This window comes from Sabethes cyaneus, chromosome 2, assembly GCF_943734655.1.
Source record: "Sabethes cyaneus chromosome 2, idSabCyanKW18_F2, whole genome shotgun sequence".
Taxonomy (NCBI): domain Eukaryota; kingdom Metazoa; phylum Arthropoda; class Insecta; order Diptera; family Culicidae; genus Sabethes; species Sabethes cyaneus.
The window spans coordinates 29,260,085-29,278,727 of record NC_071354.1 but is presented as its reverse complement, the minus strand read 5'-3'; the positions used below and the strand labels follow the sequence as shown (position 1 = coordinate 29,278,727).

Genomic DNA, 18,643 nt, shown 5'->3' with positions numbered 1-18,643 from the left:
TAAACTTACCGTCAAACCGGAAACATCCGCTGGGGCTTCGCCCCCACCATGAGCAATAACTTCGTTCTGTTGCTGCTGCTGCTTAACAATCTCTGCGTCGGCTTTCACGTCGTGAAGTTCGTTATCCGATATGGGAGTTATGGGACGCGTTTCCGTGTATCCTTCTGTTGCCTTATCCTGCTGCAAGTTTAACTGCGAGTGCCCTGTTAGGGCAGCTATAATACACGATCTGGCATGGAGGATACTCATAGCGTTCAAAATGTGCGAAAGAGCTGCTTGTCTGGCACCGTAGGTTTCCAACGACAGAACGCGCTCCGACAGCGAAGGTCGCTGTGGTCTTAAAATTGGCAGCAGAGGTGGTTGCAGAGTCGTCGGTTCCGTATCGGAGGCGTGTATTCCAAGGCTATGGCTTCCCAGGGGATCTTTGTGGACTGCAAACGCAAGGGGATGTTCTTTATCTTGGTCCGAAGGGTTCTGCGGCATACTCCAGGCAACTGAGTGTGAACTACCACAGGCAACCCTGTTCACAAACACTCCATCTAAACCGAGCACCAAATTTGGTTTTTTATTGACAACTGTGTTACTAGATCCTTGCTGGCCATGGTCGTTGTCGCCCCAGGCGAACACTTGGCCGTTATCGGTTACTGCTAGGCAGTGTAGTGCGCCTACGGCGACGTGTATGACTTTCTTACCGCGCAGACCTTGGATCGGGGTAGGTTTCCTAACATGCTGATCAGTTCCGTGACCCAGCCGATAGTAGTCTCCCTTACCCCAAGTCCACACTTCGCCGACTTTGGTCAAAGCCAGGCTGAACTGAGCTCCACACTCGATCTGAATCACACCAACACCGTTCAAACGGTCGACCTGATGCGGAACGGAGCATCCTTCCGATCCTCCACGGCCAAGCTTTCCAAAGTCCCCGTCACCCCAGGAAAACACCAATCCCTCCTCGGTGAGGCAGAGCGTTTGAGCATCTCGACTACCGCAAGCAACCTGGGTGACACGATGACCCTGTAGAGCAGTTACCAGCTTCGGTTTCAACTGAGTGCAGTTATCGCCGTGACCCAGCCGACCGTATTCTCCCAAACCCCAAGTATAGAGTTCTCCTGAACTGGTAATCGCCGCACTATGACTAGATCCACATGCGATGTCACGAATCCGCTTGGTTCGTAAGCTTTCGATTAGTTTCGGTTTCTCTAAAGTTAGGCGATTTCCGTGACCAAGCTTACCGTCCTCTCCTTCACCCCAGGAGAACACTTTTCCGTCCAAAGTAAGAGCCATCGCATGCTTTCCTCCCGAGTGAACGGCCACTTTCTTGACGACGTACTGATTTAGAATCGGAACCGGTCTTGGGGTTGGGACATTGTTGTTGTGTCCTAGCCCTAACCGGCCGTTGGTTCCTTCGCCGCAGGCGTACAGTTTTCCATCCTGGGAAACTATAAACAGCGATTTGGATCCACCGGCGATGTGAATCGGTTTTAGTTGACTGAGAACCGAGGAATAGGTCGGTAGTTTAACTTTGGATCCTTTGAGACCTCCGAGCTGCTCTTTATCGTTCAGACCCCAAACTAGCACCTTTGAGGTGATTTCATTCGCTGCTTGTTCATCGGAAAAATTCGCTGTGAAGGTCGGCTCGGCACCTACATCATTGTCCGATGCCAGGAAGGAAGCATTTTGCATCATCATCTCTAGATCATTCGGCCTTCGCTTACCGACGATCTGAATTCCATGAACTTTGCACTGAATGCCATTGTTGCGACACTGTTTGATGAAAATTTCGATCCAGGCGTAATACTGCCGGCAATCGTTGAGCAGTGGAACAACGACATCCGTCGGATTGACCGATACCCAGTGAATTTCCTTAAGGGTAGCCAGACAATCGCCGGCCCGAATGATAACTAGCGATGGCATGTGCGAGTAATCATCCGGATCAACGTTTATCGAGAGCGATTGAATCAGCACTTGATAGTGCATTTCCAAGCGGATCCAGTGCTTTCCTTGAGTGGATGAACTCTGCCAGTAGTTCGAACTGCGATCGAGCAGGTTTTTAGCGGACGCTTCATTAGAAGAAACTGTTAGCGAACGAATACAACGTGACCAATCGTCTATTATTTCCAACGCTCCAGCTTGGCCCAATCCCTGCAGGTGTAATGCGTTCGATACCAATTCCAGCTCGCTCAGATGTCCATTCCACCCGATCTGGTTGGGGAATTCCACGGTCACTTCGTTACCATTGATGGTATTCACTGTTCCAACGCTACCTCGCGGCACCGTGTTCAATCGATACCGAAAATGCTGACTCTGGCGTATTCTAACCTGCGATCCAACGCTAATCGTGGAACTGTTCTCCGAGCAGGGTGCCTCCAACATTTCCAAGTGTCCAAAACGCATCCAGTACGGTCGATCGTGCAACTGAAAGTCAACTCGGACGTTCAAATCATGCAGTCCTTCGGGTTCCACCTTCAGAACCGTTCCGATTTCACCCTTTCGAACTTCCTCAAAGTCCTGGCAGCATCGGACGAGCATTCCCGTGCAAATAAACCCTCTAACGTACATGGCATACTGATCGGCCGTTTTGAAATCATCCCGCAACTTGTAGATGACATGCTGGGAATCATGCAACGACGAGCTGCCCTCCATCGTATCCGAGCTGACACTTTCCGTATCACTGTGGGCATCGTTATCATCGCCCTTTCCACCGAGATTTGCCGTGACATCCGGATGCTCTAAGATCCACTGAACGACCTGCTCGGCCGTTGGTCGTATATTGGTGTGCAGCGTCAAACTTTTGATTGCCGTCTCCACCGATTTCCGGGTGAATCCCATCTCCATAATCTGCGCCACCAGTGGACCGGGAGGACTTCGTCGGGCTGTTCCTCGATTGCAACCGATTCCGGGTGGACCTCCTCCACTGGCAACCGACAAGGTAGCCGCCACTTCCGCTCCGGATGGCGTCTGTGCATCTTCCAAGCCGGATTCATGGTTGTACAACGGAACGCCGTGGATCATCGTCGGCATGCTGAGGGGCAGAGCACGCTTGTTGGAACCCGCCGGAGCGTTCATGTCATTGTGCACGTAACTGGCAAGCATTTGGGTAATGTTTAAAGCCGCTAGCTCCATCTCTTGGAACGAGTAGCAAGCTTTCAGTGGGCTAGGTTGAGTCGCTCGGATTAGCATGGTTTGAATCAACAGTTCCGTATAGGTATTGGATTCGTCCGACGTGTTGGATTCGCTGCGACTTTTTCCGTCCTCGGGACTAGCATCCCGATCCGATAGGCTATCCTTCGAGGAGCTGCGAGTAATTCCTGGCGATCTTTGACGCAAGATTTTTCTTAACAAACTTTGGTGTCGAAATAGCACTTTGGTTGCCTTTAAGGCGGAGAAATTTATTTGCTGCGTCAGCAAAAGTTGCGTATTAATACTGTTGGTAACATTCATCGGCGTTTGACCGATGCCATAGAACAGAACAGCCCACGAATTCAGCAGCATTTCGTTGATGGTTAGCTTCGAAAGACTGAACGCCCCAATGTCAGCACACTCGGATACCTTGAAGATCGGAATCTTTTTACTGTCGGCCAGTGAATGAACGTTCATCACAACTTTTCCCTTCTTGGTCATCCGGGAGATGGTTCCCCGAACCCCATCCAGTGTTAAATTCAATCCCAGTCGAGGACGTGAATCACAACCTCCAATCGTACACAAAGTTCCCATGATGGCAGACTTTTCCCCTTCGAAATTTATCTCCAGTTCATTAACCAGGAACACATCCGCAACCAAACAAAGCTTCTGGGCAATAAACGAATTGATGTTCTCATTCCACAGAGGCAACGTATGCAGCTTTCTTATGAGTACGATTATTTCCTCACCAATCGTTCCCGTGTGCGAAGCACTGTACAACACCCTAGACTTCACATCAACCGAATTGTTCAACAGCGAAAGATCATTCGGACAATATAAACTGATCCGTCCGAGCACCTCAAACAATTTAACAATAATGTCATCCACTCTACCGGCTTCCGTTTGACCCCAGTTAACCAACGTCGATTGCAGCAAACGCAAACAGTGCAACTTCTTATAGACATCCTTCTTGCACGTAATAGCCGCATTAAGCACCTCAAAAGCCAAATCGATCCAAACCGGCGAGGTGAGCTGTTTCGACAAAGCCTTGGACGAAGAGATGGCCCTCAAAAACCCGAGCGTCGTCCACTGTTCCAGCCCAAAGTTATAATTGGTAACCCGATTCGTTAGGATGGCTCGAAACATGGAAGCTACGCTGCGCAGTGAATTCTCCTGCATCCGGTCGGCGTGCATCCCGGCCGAGGTAAACATCATGTGCAACGTTTTGATGCAAACGTTGCGCAGCAATTTGGTCGGATGCGATTCACTGTACATTTGGGGATCTGCCAGTTCGTCCGGCTCGCTGTCCTTGTCCGGTGAAAGCGCTTTCAGAGCACTGTCCGCCAGCCGCAGATCGTACTGGCCTTCCTTGCCCATGCGGTACGAATTGGTCGATCCGTTGTCCCACTCGACGCGAACCCATCTGTTGGTTGGGAAACAGAAAACCAATCGTTAAACAATGATGCATGGATATAATTTCAATTATACATAAATATCAAACAATGTTCGAATTGAGGTAATCCGCTGGGGTGATTACGTTTAGATCAGTAGGATCATTTGAAATGTTGAAAGAGGTCTGGAATTCAATACTGCTTCATTGTGGTTAATTCTACAAAATTTAGTTTTGTTCTGGTGTTATTGGTGTTAGTGTTGTGAGTGATTTTTTGTATGCTTCTCTTCTTTTCTTGGCAATAATGTTCTGAATTGTCCTTTCTTTGTATCCGTTCAGTTGTGCAATTTCCAAAATGTGTGTCAATTCTTCTTGTTTCCCTAGCTCACTTAACGGTAATGTTTTCATCCTATAATATATCATGTGATGGACTTTGTGTTGGTGGGAGTGGTAAGATGAGCTAGGTATAACTCGTTTGCTGTTCGTTGGTTTCCTGTAAATTTCAATTTCTGTGCTTTCAATTTGTCTGATTGCAACGATATCTATCCAAGAAAGGAAGCTTTCCGTTATGTGAAGTATATGTTCCTGTGTGTGCCATTCATGGCTGTTAGAATGGTTTCCAGTTCTCCCTTTTTGATTATGCTGAAAACGTCGACGTATCGCCATCATCTTTTTGGGAGTACCTGATTTTGTTCCAACTTGCTTTCAATGTTAGCCATGAACAGCTCACACAGGAATGGTGATAATGGATCGGTGCACCGTTCAACTGTTTGTAATAGTTGTTTCTGAATATGAAGTAGTTCTCCTCCATACACAAACGAGTCAGCTTTAAATAACCGCCCACTTTTTTTCTCCATGCGTTGTTCTCATGCTGTCTCAATAGCCAGTCTTCCAAGAGACTTATCGATGCTTTTACGGGGACGCTTGGGAATAAGGCCGTAACATCGAAAGAGACCATTATGTCGTCATCTGCTAGTTCTCACGATGTTTTTAGGAGCTCGACGAATTCTCGTGTGCTGCTGACAAAACGGCACGGGAATTATATTGGCATTCTTTGGAACTCGGTTACCAACCACTTGACAATCTCTTCCATGGGTGATCCGTTTCCCGTGATTATTTCCCGCATTTCCGTTCCTGGTTTGTGTATTTTGGGCTGTCCTTTAATTCTAGGTAATGCAGGGTTTGATGTCCGTAGTTTTCCGATGCAGTCTCCTAGCGCTGGTTGGCATTATTTAATTCTACAATTAACTCGCTTAACTATTTAGGATAGCGGGTCGTTTCTTTGCTGTCTATATGGGCCGTTATTTATTTTATCTTGCCTCTGTTGATCGTGGTCCTCCTTGTCCATTATAACCACCTTGTCTCCTTTGTCTGCCTTTACGTAGTATACTGGCTTTTTCTTTCAGTTCCTTGACGATGCAGACTTCAGGGTTCCGCTTCTTTTGATGATGATTCTCCTTGATGATTTATTTGGGAGACTTGAAGATCACAGATGCAAACTGCTGTTTCCATGTCGATGATAGTGTTCTTCTCGATGTTTGGCGTCGTTGTTACTGCGTAGTTTAGTCCCATGTTTAGTGTGTTGATCTGTTCGTCGGTGAATTGTTGTGATGACCTGTTAGTCAACAGTTGTTTAGTAGGTGAACCTTGGGCCTTGCTTGTCCTGAGTTGTTGCGTTGGAGTACTTGTTGAAATTTCCTCTCACCTATCTTTCTCTTCCTCTCGGATTCACATTTCGCGGCGATTAGTACTTTTGTTAGGAACAGTGGGAAGCTGTGGGGATATTCTTGCGTCAGTTTTTGAAGGAGGGGATAGCCTCCCAATTGGCTTCGAGGTATGATGCTGGTCTAATAAGTCAGTCGTCGTATGTTCGAATCTCGACTGGGAGAGGCTGTTAGAGTCAATAGGATCGTAGCAACTGGCCCTGCAATTGTCCTGCACTCTAACAGCTGGCTGCGAAGTCTGTCGTATAAAAACAGAAGGTCAAGTTTCAAGTCAAGTTTCTGCGACTCGACGCGTTTAATAATGTGTAAAGGGGTTGATTTGCTGGTTTTAATTCTATGACGCTCCAAAAACTTCAGATTAGATTCCAGTCAATTGATGCAAAAATACAAGGCGCGTTGGTCAGCAAAGGCGTGGCACAGTTTCGCGCATTAAAGTTAAACAAAACAAAAAAAGCTTACTTGAACTGTTTCTTCCGCATGCCTTGTTTAGCCCGGAGAAACAAACATACGAACAATTTTGCAGACTCGCACAACGTGCCATGAGCCGCTTTGGCATTTACGGGTTGCCTCCCGGTTCGGCGGTAGTGCGCACGTTAAGCGAAAAGAGGTGAGAGGCGCTCTCCGCATGATTAACTTCGTTTATCAACATGCGAAATGAACTTATGCGGGAATGAGAGCGACCCACACGCGGAGTACCAAATATCAGTGAATAGAATAGGAAGACAAGATTCTCATATGGAGAAACCGTTTAGGGACGCCAGGTAGGTGGTAAAATTCCCCTTTTATTTTAGGCCAGAACAAAACCGACGATGGACGATGAAGTTCCTCGGTAGATATCCAGTTGTCAGACCACCAGAAAGGAATAAAATATCGCAGCCAACGGTTAAATACCTGCGGTAGTTTTTGCGTTGTCTCCGCTGAGACGCACCATGGAGTCGCGTGTGCTCGTGAATATTTTTGATTTTTCAATGTGTTTTAAGTGTTCTATATTAGAAAATAAGTGTTAATAAAATGCAATAGTTAACGGTGACTAGTAATATTTTGAGATATAGCCACTATAGTGATCAGGAACGGGATTATCGCCAAAGGAAGTATCAAAAAAATTTATTTTATTTGATTGTGTTCCGTTCCAGCTCGTTCCTTTCAAGCCGTTTTCCCAGTTATTTCGTATGCGCAAATACAAATACTGATGCGCTAATAAACAGAGTGGCGGCACGACAGCGGGCAGTACACACATATTTTCGTTCTCTTTCTATCTTATACGTATTTGCCCGTTTGGAATGATGCGGATATATAATCTTAATTCCTATCCTAGCTGGCGTCGCTAGGTATGCAAGGATTCAATCGAGTATACAAAGCTACTAATTTGTGTCTGCTTTTGTGTGAGAGGGAGAAGTAACGGGGATGTTCTCGTTTTTGCCTTTTACACACAATAGTATTTATTTTGAATATACGGGATATTCGTGTTGCAAATATATCGTGAACATGTCTATTCAGCCTGGATTAGCTCGCTTGACGCAGATTTTAAACTGCTGGTAAAACATAACATAAATTGATCAGAAATTCTCTCTTTCTTTTGGAGGCGTAAGGTGTTGCAACTAAAATTCAGGAATGCAATATTGCATTTTTGTTTTGAAGATGATAGGTACATAGGCGGCTAATATTTTTAACCCAGAGCTGCGCGCTGTCGGTCTATCAATGTTATGCATTATTTATCTAATTTTTTAAGTAAATTTTGCCTAACCATTTTAAATATTAATGTTGTGTTTACATTTGAAAAAATCCATAACTTTTTCAATTTCATTTTGCTTTGAATGCATAGCAGTTTCAAAAATTTAGCAGGTGCACTAATTTGCGCAGAAATTTAAATGTAATTTGTAATAATGTTTGTCTCAGATTAAGAGCCGAGTATACGTGATTTTTGTTCTGCACGGTACAATCACGGAGATGTGAATTTTTTAACGTGACGGTTCTTAAACGAGTTTTAACGCGTGATTTTGGTGAAGTCCTCGATATTGCTACTTTGGGTCCGCGAGGGGATGTTGAATCTAGTGCGCAGAGACTTTGCGGGTGCTAACTACATTATCAATCGTGCAAAGTCGACAATCTAGTCTAGCAAGACGGTCGCAGTATTCTCCGTCCTTGCTACGGTGGGCTCGAGCGGAACTAGGGTATCTGTTTTACTTGCAAAAAAGCATAATATTTTTGCCCGGTATAGTTGCAGTATAGTTTTTATACGTATCGAGCTCAGGCCCGGATGCCTTGTACGTATACCACGATCTCTTTTACTCTCTTGAACTTCCCATGTGGCGTCGGAATTTGGGTTTTCTCTAGTATTTGCATTAGATCACTGCATTTAATGATCCATACCAGAGGGAGAATATAGTGAGCCTGTTGTTTACCAGTTGATTTTGTATGATAATGAGACGTGTTGACAACGGTACCTATTTGTTCAAAATTACGGTGGTTTTTGGTTTATGAAGACAGATATCTTTATGAATATGATTATCTGATTGTGGGGATGTGAGACTAATCTGAAGCAGTTCGGATTGCATCGGAATACTCCAATTCGATTTTTTCAAGTGAAGAATCTTTTGTTCTCATACGCATTAATGCTTGATCCACAGAAGGGATTAAAACATCCAGCATATTCATTGTTTAATGGTTTAGGAGTATGATTGCGATACATTGATATAAGCGAAGACTCCAGAACTCAGTCTTCGATATAAGCAGCGGTTGGGCTGGAAATAGTGATGCTCAATTTTCAAGTAGATCAAGTGATACGTGGTCAAGTCATTGAGTATACTCATTTATTCGTAGAGTATTTGGAGTGAACTGATTAGCAAAGTAATTGATAACCAACATTCTTTTCCTTTTGTGCTGGTTGAAGTTTAAGATGCCCGATAGTCAATCTTTTTCATACATATTGACTATATACTATTAAAACACGCGGATCCAATATCAGTACATCATGCTCATTCTCTGTAGTAAACGAAACGATTAATGTATACACCATAACTCATACGCGCGATTTTCTCAGAAAACTGCTATTTACAGAAACAAATCATAATCGCGGATGCCTATAGCGAAACTCCCTACGACCAGCGGTTTGGAATTTATTTTGCTACCAATAATGATAGCACATTTTACTCGGTACCTCGATCCAACAATTCTCTGCCTGTTTACACTATTTCCAAGCAAAGCTAAAAAAATTTCTCTTGTATAAATCTGTTCGCAAAACTAAAATATCTTGAACAGGTTTATCTGGACTGTCGACTTAAAAATACTTAAATATGTAATAATTCTAATCGTTTTATATAAAATAAATAAATAAATAAATAAATAATCCAACGAAACCTGCCTTACTAACAAGTCGCAACTCCTTCCTGTAATCTTTGCAGGGATGCAGAGGTTAACACGGTCCCAAAAACAGCAAAGATTACACTAACACTCCTTCCCCAATCCCATCTGATTGCAAGGACGTGGCCGGCGCAGTTATTGACCCTTTATATATCGAGTCACTGAATTTTGCACAGTGAGGATGATCGGTCACTCCCAACCTCATTCACTTGATTCATTGTGCAATTTCACTGGTTCGGGTCAATCACTGAGTGCAACCATTGATATGTGCAATCAGTCTAAGCTAAGCTCCGCTGAGACGCACCATGCTTCGCAGGCGTACATCAAAACGAATTTAACGTTTGAGTTGAAAAAAATCGGATTTTGGTGTGTAGAGTGATCTGGTTAGAGCGCCAAGTGTTTTGCAGACCTGCAAAGGCACCCCTGGCGTTCCTGATCCGTGTGGTTGGTACCACCATTGGGCGTTGTCTAGCTACCAAGATATTGAAAGGCATCCACCAGCTCAACTTCAACTTATTCCGGTACTCTGAAGATTGTGGGATTGTCAGTGTTTACTGCTAATAATCTTTTGGGACGGCGTGGACAATCTTCGCACGGCTAAGAGCGGAGAAGAAATCTGTTCTCCTCAATGATCCCACTGACACCAGTAATAGACGGACACCACGTGCTAGATGACTAAACTAGATTGAAGCTGACTTGCGATTGTCGAGGCGCTTAAAAAATCGACGAGTAGCCAAGGACTGAGGGATGGAGACACGAGTTCTCAATTGGAAGAGCCTGTTGGAATCAAAAGGATCATAGCAACAGCTGGCTGCGAAGTCTGTCGTATAAAAACAGAAGGTCAAGTTTCAAGTCAAGTTTCTGCGACTCGACGCGTTTAATAATGTGTAAAGGGGTTGATTTGCTGGTTTTAATTCTATGACGCTCCAAAAACTTCAGATTAGATTCCAGTCAATTGATGCAAAAATACAAGGCGCGTTGGTCAGCAAAGGCGTGGCACAGTTTCGCGCATTAAAGTTAAACAAAACAAAAAAAGCTTACTTGAACTGTTTCTTCCGCATGCCTTGTTTAGCCCGGAGAAACAAACATACGAACAATTTTGCAGACTCGCACAACGTGCCATGAGCCGCTTTGGCATTTACGGGTTGCCTCCCGGTTCGGCGGTAGTGCGCACGTTAAGCGAAAAGAGGTGAGAGGCGCTCTCCGCATGATTAACTTCGTTTATCAACATGCGAAATGAACTTATGCGGGAATGAGAGCGACCCACACGCGGAGTACCAAATATCAGTGAATAGAATAGGAAGACAAGATTCTCATATGGAGAAACCGTTTAGGGACGCCAGGTAGGTGGTAAAATTCCCCTTTTATTTTAGGCCAGAACAAAACCGACGATGGACGATGAAGTTCCTCGGTAGATATCCAGTTGTCAGACCACCAGAAAGGAATAAAATATCGCAGCCAACGGTTAAATACCTGCGGTAGTTTTTGCGTTGTCTCCGCTGAGACGCACCATGGAGTCGCGTGTGCTCGTGAATATTTTTGATTTTTCAATGTGTTTTAAGTGTTCTATATTAGAAAATAAGTGTTAATAAAATGCAATAGTTAACGGTGACTAGTAATATTTTGAGATATAGCCACTATAGTGATCAGGAACGGGATTATCGCCAAAGGAAGTATCAAAAAAATTTATTTTATTTGATTGTGTTCCGTTCCAGCTCGTTCCTTTCAAGCCGTTTTCCCAGTTATTTCGTATGCGCAAATACAAATACTGATGCGCTAATAAACAGAGTGGCGGCACGACAGCGGGCAGTACACACATATTTTCGTTCTCTTTCTATCTTATACGTATTTGCCCGTTTGGAATGATGCGGATATATAATCTTAATTCCTATCCTAGCTGGCGTCGCTAGGTATGCAAGGATTCAATCGAGTATACAAAGCTACTAATTTGTGTCTGCTTTTGTGTGAGAGGGAGAAGTAACGGGGATGTTCTCGTTTTTGCCTTTTACACACAATAGTATTTATTTTGAATATACGGGATATTCGTGTTGCAAATATATCGTGAACATGTCTATTCAGCCTGGATTAGCTCGCTTGACGCAGATTTTAAACTGCTGGTAAAACATAACATAAATTGATCAGAAATTCTCTCTTTCTTTTGGAGGCGTAAAGTGTTGCAACTAAAATTCAGGAATGCAATATTGCATTTTTGTTTTGAAGATGATAGGTACATAGGCGGCTAATATTTTTAACCCAAAGTTGCGCGCTGTCGGTCTATCAATGTTATGCATTATTTATCTAATTTTTTAAGTAAATTTTGCCTAACCATTTTAAATATTAATGTTGTGTTTACATTTGAAAAAATCCATAACTTTTTCAATTTCATTTTGCTTTGAATGCATAGCAGTTTCAAAAATTTAGCAGGTGCACTAATTCGCGCAGAAATTTAAATGTAATTTGCAATAATGTTTGTCTCAGATTAAGAGCCGAGTATACGTGATTTTTGTTCTGCACGGTACAATCACGGAGATGTGAATTTTTTAACGTGACGGTTCTTAAACGAGTTTTAACGCGTGATTTTGGTGAAGTCCTCGATATTGCTACTTTGGGTCCGCGAGGGGATGTTGAATCTAGTGCGCAGAGACTTTGCGGGTGCTAACTACATTATCAATCGTGCAAAGTCGACAATCTAGTCTAGCAAGACGGTCGCAGTATTCTCCGTCCTTGCTACGGTGGGCTCGAGCGGAACTAGGGTATCTGTTTTACTTGCAAAAAAGCATAATATTTTTGCCCGGTATAGTTGCAGTATAGTTTTTATACGTATCGAGCTCAGGCCCGGATGCCTTGTACGTATACCACGATCTCTTTTACTCTCTTGAACTTCCCATGTGGCGTCGGAATTTGGGTTTTCTCTAGTATTTGCATTAGATCACTGCATTTAATGATCCATACCAGAGGGAGAATATAGTGAGCCTGTTGTTTACCAGTTGATTTTGTATGATAATGAGACGTGTTGACAACGGTACCTATTTGTTCAAAATTACGGTGGTTTTTGGTTTATGAAGACAGATATCTTTATGAATATGATTATCTGATTGTGGGGATGTGAGACTAATCTGAAGCAGTTCGGATTGCATCGGAATACTCCAATTCGATTTTTTCAAGTGAAGAATCTTTTGTTCTCATACGCATTAATGCTTGATCCACAGAAGGGATTAAAACATCCAGCATATTCATTGTTTAATGGTTTAGGAGTATGATTGCGATACATTGATATAAGCGAAGACTCCAGAACTCAGTCTTCGATATAAGCAGCGGTTGGGCTGGAAATAGTGATGCTCAATTTTCAAGTAGATCAAGTGATACGTGGTCAAGTCATTGAGTATACTCATTTATTCGTAGAGTATTTGGAGTGAACTGATTAGCAAAGTAATTGATAACCAACATTCTTTTCCTTTTGTGCTGGTTGAAGTTTAAGATGCCCGATAGTCAATCTTTTTCATACATATTGACTATATACTATTAAAACACGCGGATCCAATATCAGTACATCATGCTCATTCTCTGTAGTAAACGAAACGATTAATGTATACACCATAACTCATACGCGCGATTTTCTCAGAAAACTGCTATTTACAGAAACAAATCATAATCGCGGATGCCTATAGCGAAACTCCCTACGACCAGCGGTTTGGAATTTATTTTGCTACCAATAATGATAGCACATTTTACTCGGTACCTCGATCCAACAATTCTCTGCCTGTTTACACTATTTCCAAGCAAAGCTAAAAAAATTTCTCTTGTATAAATCTGTTCGCAAAACTAAAATATCTTGAACAGGTTTATCTGGACTGTCGACTTAAAAATACTTAAATATGTAATAATTCTAATCGTTTTATATAAAATAAATAAATAAATAAATAAATAATCCAACGAAACCTGCCTTACTAACAAGTCGCAACTCCTTCCTGTAATCTTTGCAGGGATGCAGAGGTTAACACGGTCCCAAAAACAGCAAAGATTACACTAACACTCCTTCCCCAATCCCATCTGATTGCAAGGACGTGGCCGGCGCAGTTATTGACCCTTTATATATCGAGTCACTGAATTTTGCACAGTGAGGATGATCGGTCACTCCCAACCTCATTCACTTGATTCATTGTGCAATTTCACTGGTTCGGGTCAATCACTGAGTGCAACCATTGATATGTGCAATCAGTCTAAGCTAAGCTCCGCTGAGACGCACCATGCTTCGCAGGCGTACATCAAAACGAATTTAACGTTTGAGTTGAAAAAAATCGGATTTTGGTGTGTAGAGTGATCTGGTTAGAGCGCCAAGTGTTTTGCAGACCTGCAAAGGCACCCCTGGCGTTCCTGATCCGTGTGGTTGGTACCACCATTGGGCGTTGTCTAGCTACCAAGATATTGAAAGGCATCCACCAGCTCAACTTCAACTTATTCCGGTACTCTGAAGATTGTGGGATTGTCAGTGTTTACTGCTAATAATCTTTTGGGACGGCGTGGACAATCTTCGCACGGCTAAGAGCGGAGAAGAAATCTGTTCTCCTCAATGATCCCACTGACACCAGTAATAGACGGACACCACGTGCTAGATGACTAAACTAGATTGAAGCTGACTTGCGATTGTCGAGGCGCTTAAAAAATCGACGAGTAGCCAAGGACTGAGGGATGGAGACACGAGTTCTCAATTGGAAGAGCCTGTTGGAATCAAAAGGATCATAGCAACAGCTGGCTGCGAAGTCTGTCGTATAAAAACAGAAGGTCAAGTTTCGATAATGGAATGTAGCAACTAGGCTTTGCTTTGCTTTTGTGCCGCTGGATCTCCTAGTTAGTGTTGTTGTCTACGGTGACCGGCGATCCCAAATACCCGAATTCATCTACCACTTCTAGTTCGTCGCCGTCAACGGTTACCGTCCGTGGGAGGGCACGCGTTTGTTTCCGTTGAGCCTCTTCCTTTCATGTATCTTTAGCCCAATTCTCCTAGACTCCGCTTTCAGTCTAGCGTAGTTTGTCTCCGCCGTCGCAAAATTCGGTTATAATATCAAAGTCGTTGGCAAAGCCTAGGAGTTGGCTACCCTAGGTGAAAATTTAGCCTCTCGTTTCGATACCCGCTCGTCGAATCGCCCCCACAAGAGCGATGTTGAACAGCATGTACGATAAACCATCACCTTCTTTCAACGCTCGCCGTGTCTTAAAGCGACTCTAGAGTGTCCCCAAGATGTATAGCTCTGATCAGTCGAGTCAGTTTATCCGGAAAATCGCGTGCCATAGCTGGTCTCGATCGACTATATCGTATGCTGCTTTGAAATCAATGAATATGCGATACGTGGGCATGTGTGGCGAAAGTGGCTAACGCTATTGTGTTAGTGCGACAAACACTGTACTGTACATCTCATGTGTTCGTTAAAAACCGAAACGTTTATTTGAACATTGCATTAGTATTGGTAATATATGTCAAATAGCGGAGCTTGCAAACATAAATAGTTGATCCGCAGCCAACCGCACTGACTACAAACATCCCGAAAAAGGGTTTGTTTTCTTTATCAAGGCATTCCGATTTAATCAAAATTAACAGCAGCAACTGAATAATGCGTAGGATCACTAGGATGTTTAATTAATCCGCTTGCATCGGATTGCGTTTTTGATTCCTACGTTTGCGTTTTGTTTGTTTACTCATCTAAGCTCATCGATGCGGCGAAAGTTGAAAGCTCTTTAAAAGCTCATTGGTGTGACGAAAGTTTGATACTGTGTTGCTGCTTTTTCGGAAATCGCTTGTTCAACGAAATATGTGCGTAACCAAATATCTATTAACTAATTACAAATTATACATTGGTCGCTTTTATGAACACGTAATGATCGATATGTGCAGTTAAATTTATTTTCCATTAGCAATTATGTTTTGCTGAGCGTTTATTGATACATAGCAGATCGATAAATTGAATTACAAGTTTTAGGAAATTATAACAGCGCTGGAAGCACTGATTACGCGGCGAAAGCGTGCTCTGCCAATACAGATGCATTTTTAAGGCGCAAAACAATACATGCTTCGAATGGTAGCCATTTATCCAGTCATCTTTGAGCCACTTTCGGTTTCCCCTTAAGATATGTAAGCTTTGTGGAAATGTGGTCCGCAGTAGCGCTACCCTCCATGAAATCCGCCCGATAATTCTCCACGAAACACTGTCCTATCGGTGACAACCGGCGTAACAGGATCTGGAAGAGTACCTTGCATGCGGCGATTACCACCGTTCGAGCCGATCACGTTTTTTTGTAGATGGGACAAACCACTCCTTCACCCATTCCTCCGATAGTTTCTTCTTCTCTCAAATCTTGGAAATTACCCAGTGTAGAGCCGTTGTCAGCGTTTTTCAGCCATGTTTATAAAGCACTGCCGGTTTTCGGTCCTTACCAGCGTAGCGGTTTGGTTGGTCTTCAGTAACCCGATTTTACGTTTGACTTCTTGAAGATCAGGTGTTGACACATTACTATCTTCCATGGACACTAGGTTAACTTTTGTTTCACCTCCTTCTGAAACCTCGCTATTGAGGTGTTCATCGAAGAACTGTTTCAATCTGTCGACCACTTCGCACTCGTTTGTGATCAGAATCCTTCCCTCGTCCCTACACATGTCAAGTTTCGGTGTGTAGCCCTTACGAGATTGGCCCACCTTCTCGTAAAACTTGCGCGTGTCATTAGCTCGAACTAGTTGTTTTAATTCTTTACGATCTCTGTCCTCCTTTAGGCGCGTTTTACTCCTCAGGCTCGTAGTCAACTGGGGCGGATATGAAATGGGGCAGGCAACTAGGAAGGGGCGCCCAACATAGGTCTAGCCATCGCAAGCCTCTAGCTAGCGCCTCCAAGTGACCGTACCTGGAAATACTCCAATTTATAGGATTGAGTGGCCGAGTTTTCTAGAGATGCGAAGTCGTATAGTTTTCATATTGTTTTCGTATAGTCAGGCAAAGTTCGATTTCATGATCGTTAACCCGAATTCTTTGTTGAAGTTTAATATGCTCGTATGCTTTTAATCGTCGATGTATTGATGACTATACCAGCCTCAGCCTCCAGTTTTACTTTAAAAGGTTAAACGAATATGAAGATTTTCATATCACCGGCGAAAGACAAACGGGGAACTCTCAGTTTGAAATTTACATCGTTGAAGTATATGAGGAAAATCAATGTTCCGAGGTGGCTACCTTGAGGGATCCCAGATGGAGCAGCAAATTTCTCAGAACAATTAGCACCGATTTTTACTGTTAGCTGACGACCAACGAGCTACGAACGTAACCAGCTGATAGCTCTGCCGCAGAAGGCCAATTTATCCATTTGGCTTATTATGATCAATACGCGTAACGCCAGTCCAAAATACATAAATCACCCTATTTTTCATTGTTCAATTACTTACCCATCTTCACCGATTTCACTAATGATCCTTCCTTCTCCACCTGGTCCATCCTGCTCGGCCCATTTCCAGTCAGCTCCACGGGCGATCCTCGTGCCGATTTTCATTAGCTTCGCTAATTCCGGCCCGGGCAATGCTTCTTTGGCCGATTTAAGCTACAATCAAAAACAAAACCGTTAAATTTCGTTTAAATCTAAAAAAATACACTCACATTCTTCACCACATCTTCGTATATGACCGAAATATCCGTATTATTCCGAGTGTTCGGCAGGTCGGCTCCGGTTTGCCTCAGCAGTCCCATTATGCTTCCCAAAACTCCGGAATTGATCAGTAGACTGAGCTCGTTCGCTTCGTATGTTTTCGACAGAATACCGAAAATACTGAGCAAAAACCTAGCTCTCGGCAGCTTTTTCAGAAACACGTACGTGCCCAAATTGGAATTGTCCTTCTCGCCGTGATTGCGATGTCGCCCGTTGATCTTCTCCTGATTGACATACTTTTGCAGCTCCGCTACGCTCCACTCAATGATCTTTGCCTGTGCAATCAAAATGTCCGCCTTCTGGAAGGCGGTTATCATATTCAAGTTTTCCAAAATGTACTTCTCATTCTGATCGCATTCTTTTGCAGCGTGCAGTCCCAAATATCCGTTGAATAGGTTATACTGTGCCGCATCGAAGAGTCCCACAATCTTCAGCAGTTCGTAGAACATCTCCAGGCCTTGCTTGCGAATCTGGTAGCGTTGAATCTGGCAGTACATCGCCCGCCGTAGCGTCTCAACATCGCACAGATCGTACAGAATAAAATCCACAATCTGCTGGCTAACACCGTTCTTGAACTCCGAAGGATACGACTCGAGCAGACATTTTTCACTCAAACTAGCGATCACGTTGTTGATGAATTCGTCACCTCCATCCGGGTTCTTCATTTTAGAACTATTGTAATCGATTAACTCATTGGTGGGTGTTTTGATTTCATCGCTCGTGAGGGAAATCTTTTTGTCGCCACCACCATCACCACCTCCGCCTATAATTACTCCACCTCCGGTGGTACAGTTGTTGGCCGCAGCATTTTCTATGCTACCGACACTCAGTAGGTTTTCGTCGGATGCTGCGTGCTTCTGGACGGCTAGTACCACCGGCGAAGAGGAACGGTCCCGGGCAGCGACCGCCGTCAAACTTTCGAGACTTTCTACCTTGATCAAACTCTCGTGGACTAGATTTTCGGTGGAGAGATTCTTACAGCTGAGATTCTCCTGCGATTGGATTTTGGTGATCGAACTGCTGAACTGACTTTGGATCGTAACGTTTAGGATGTCTTCCGGTTTGGCGGTGGCCAGCTGCTTCTTGGCGGCCCGTATGTCGGCAATAATTCGATAGACCAGCGCTTTGAACCGGGGCAGCTTGTGTAGAATGTGTAGGTTGGCAAGGCCATGCTGTTCTAGGCTGATGGCCGGTCGGATTTCGTACAGCAGAAAGCGGCATTTGTCGATCATCGGTGCGCACACCTCCTTGTAGCTGCGGTTCAGCTGCTGGCGCATCTTGACGATGGCCCACTTCGTCTGGTGGACGATCTTGATGATGTTGACGATCGGTTGCGGCGGTTTCGAGCAGTTACCGCTGAGCTCTGCGG

At 43.9% G+C, this 18,643-nt stretch overlaps 1 protein-coding gene across 2 annotated transcripts in view; it reads right to left on the bottom strand.

The window, feature by feature from the left end:
- LOC128738032 (probable E3 ubiquitin-protein ligase HERC2) overlaps positions 1–18,643 on the bottom strand; it is a 43,280-nt gene that overhangs the window by 12,350 nt on the left and 12,287 nt on the right. For both annotated transcript variants that reach the window (XM_053832846.1, XM_053832847.1), the window contains exons 4-6: positions 17,226–18,637; positions 17,018–17,169; positions 10–4,540 (exon numbers count right to left, since the gene is read on the bottom strand). In XM_053832846.1, the coding sequence (XP_053688821.1) occupies positions 10–4,540; positions 17,018–17,169; positions 17,226–18,637 (6,095 nt within the window). The remainder of the gene's footprint in view (positions 1–9; positions 4,541–17,017; positions 17,170–17,225; positions 18,638–18,643) is intronic.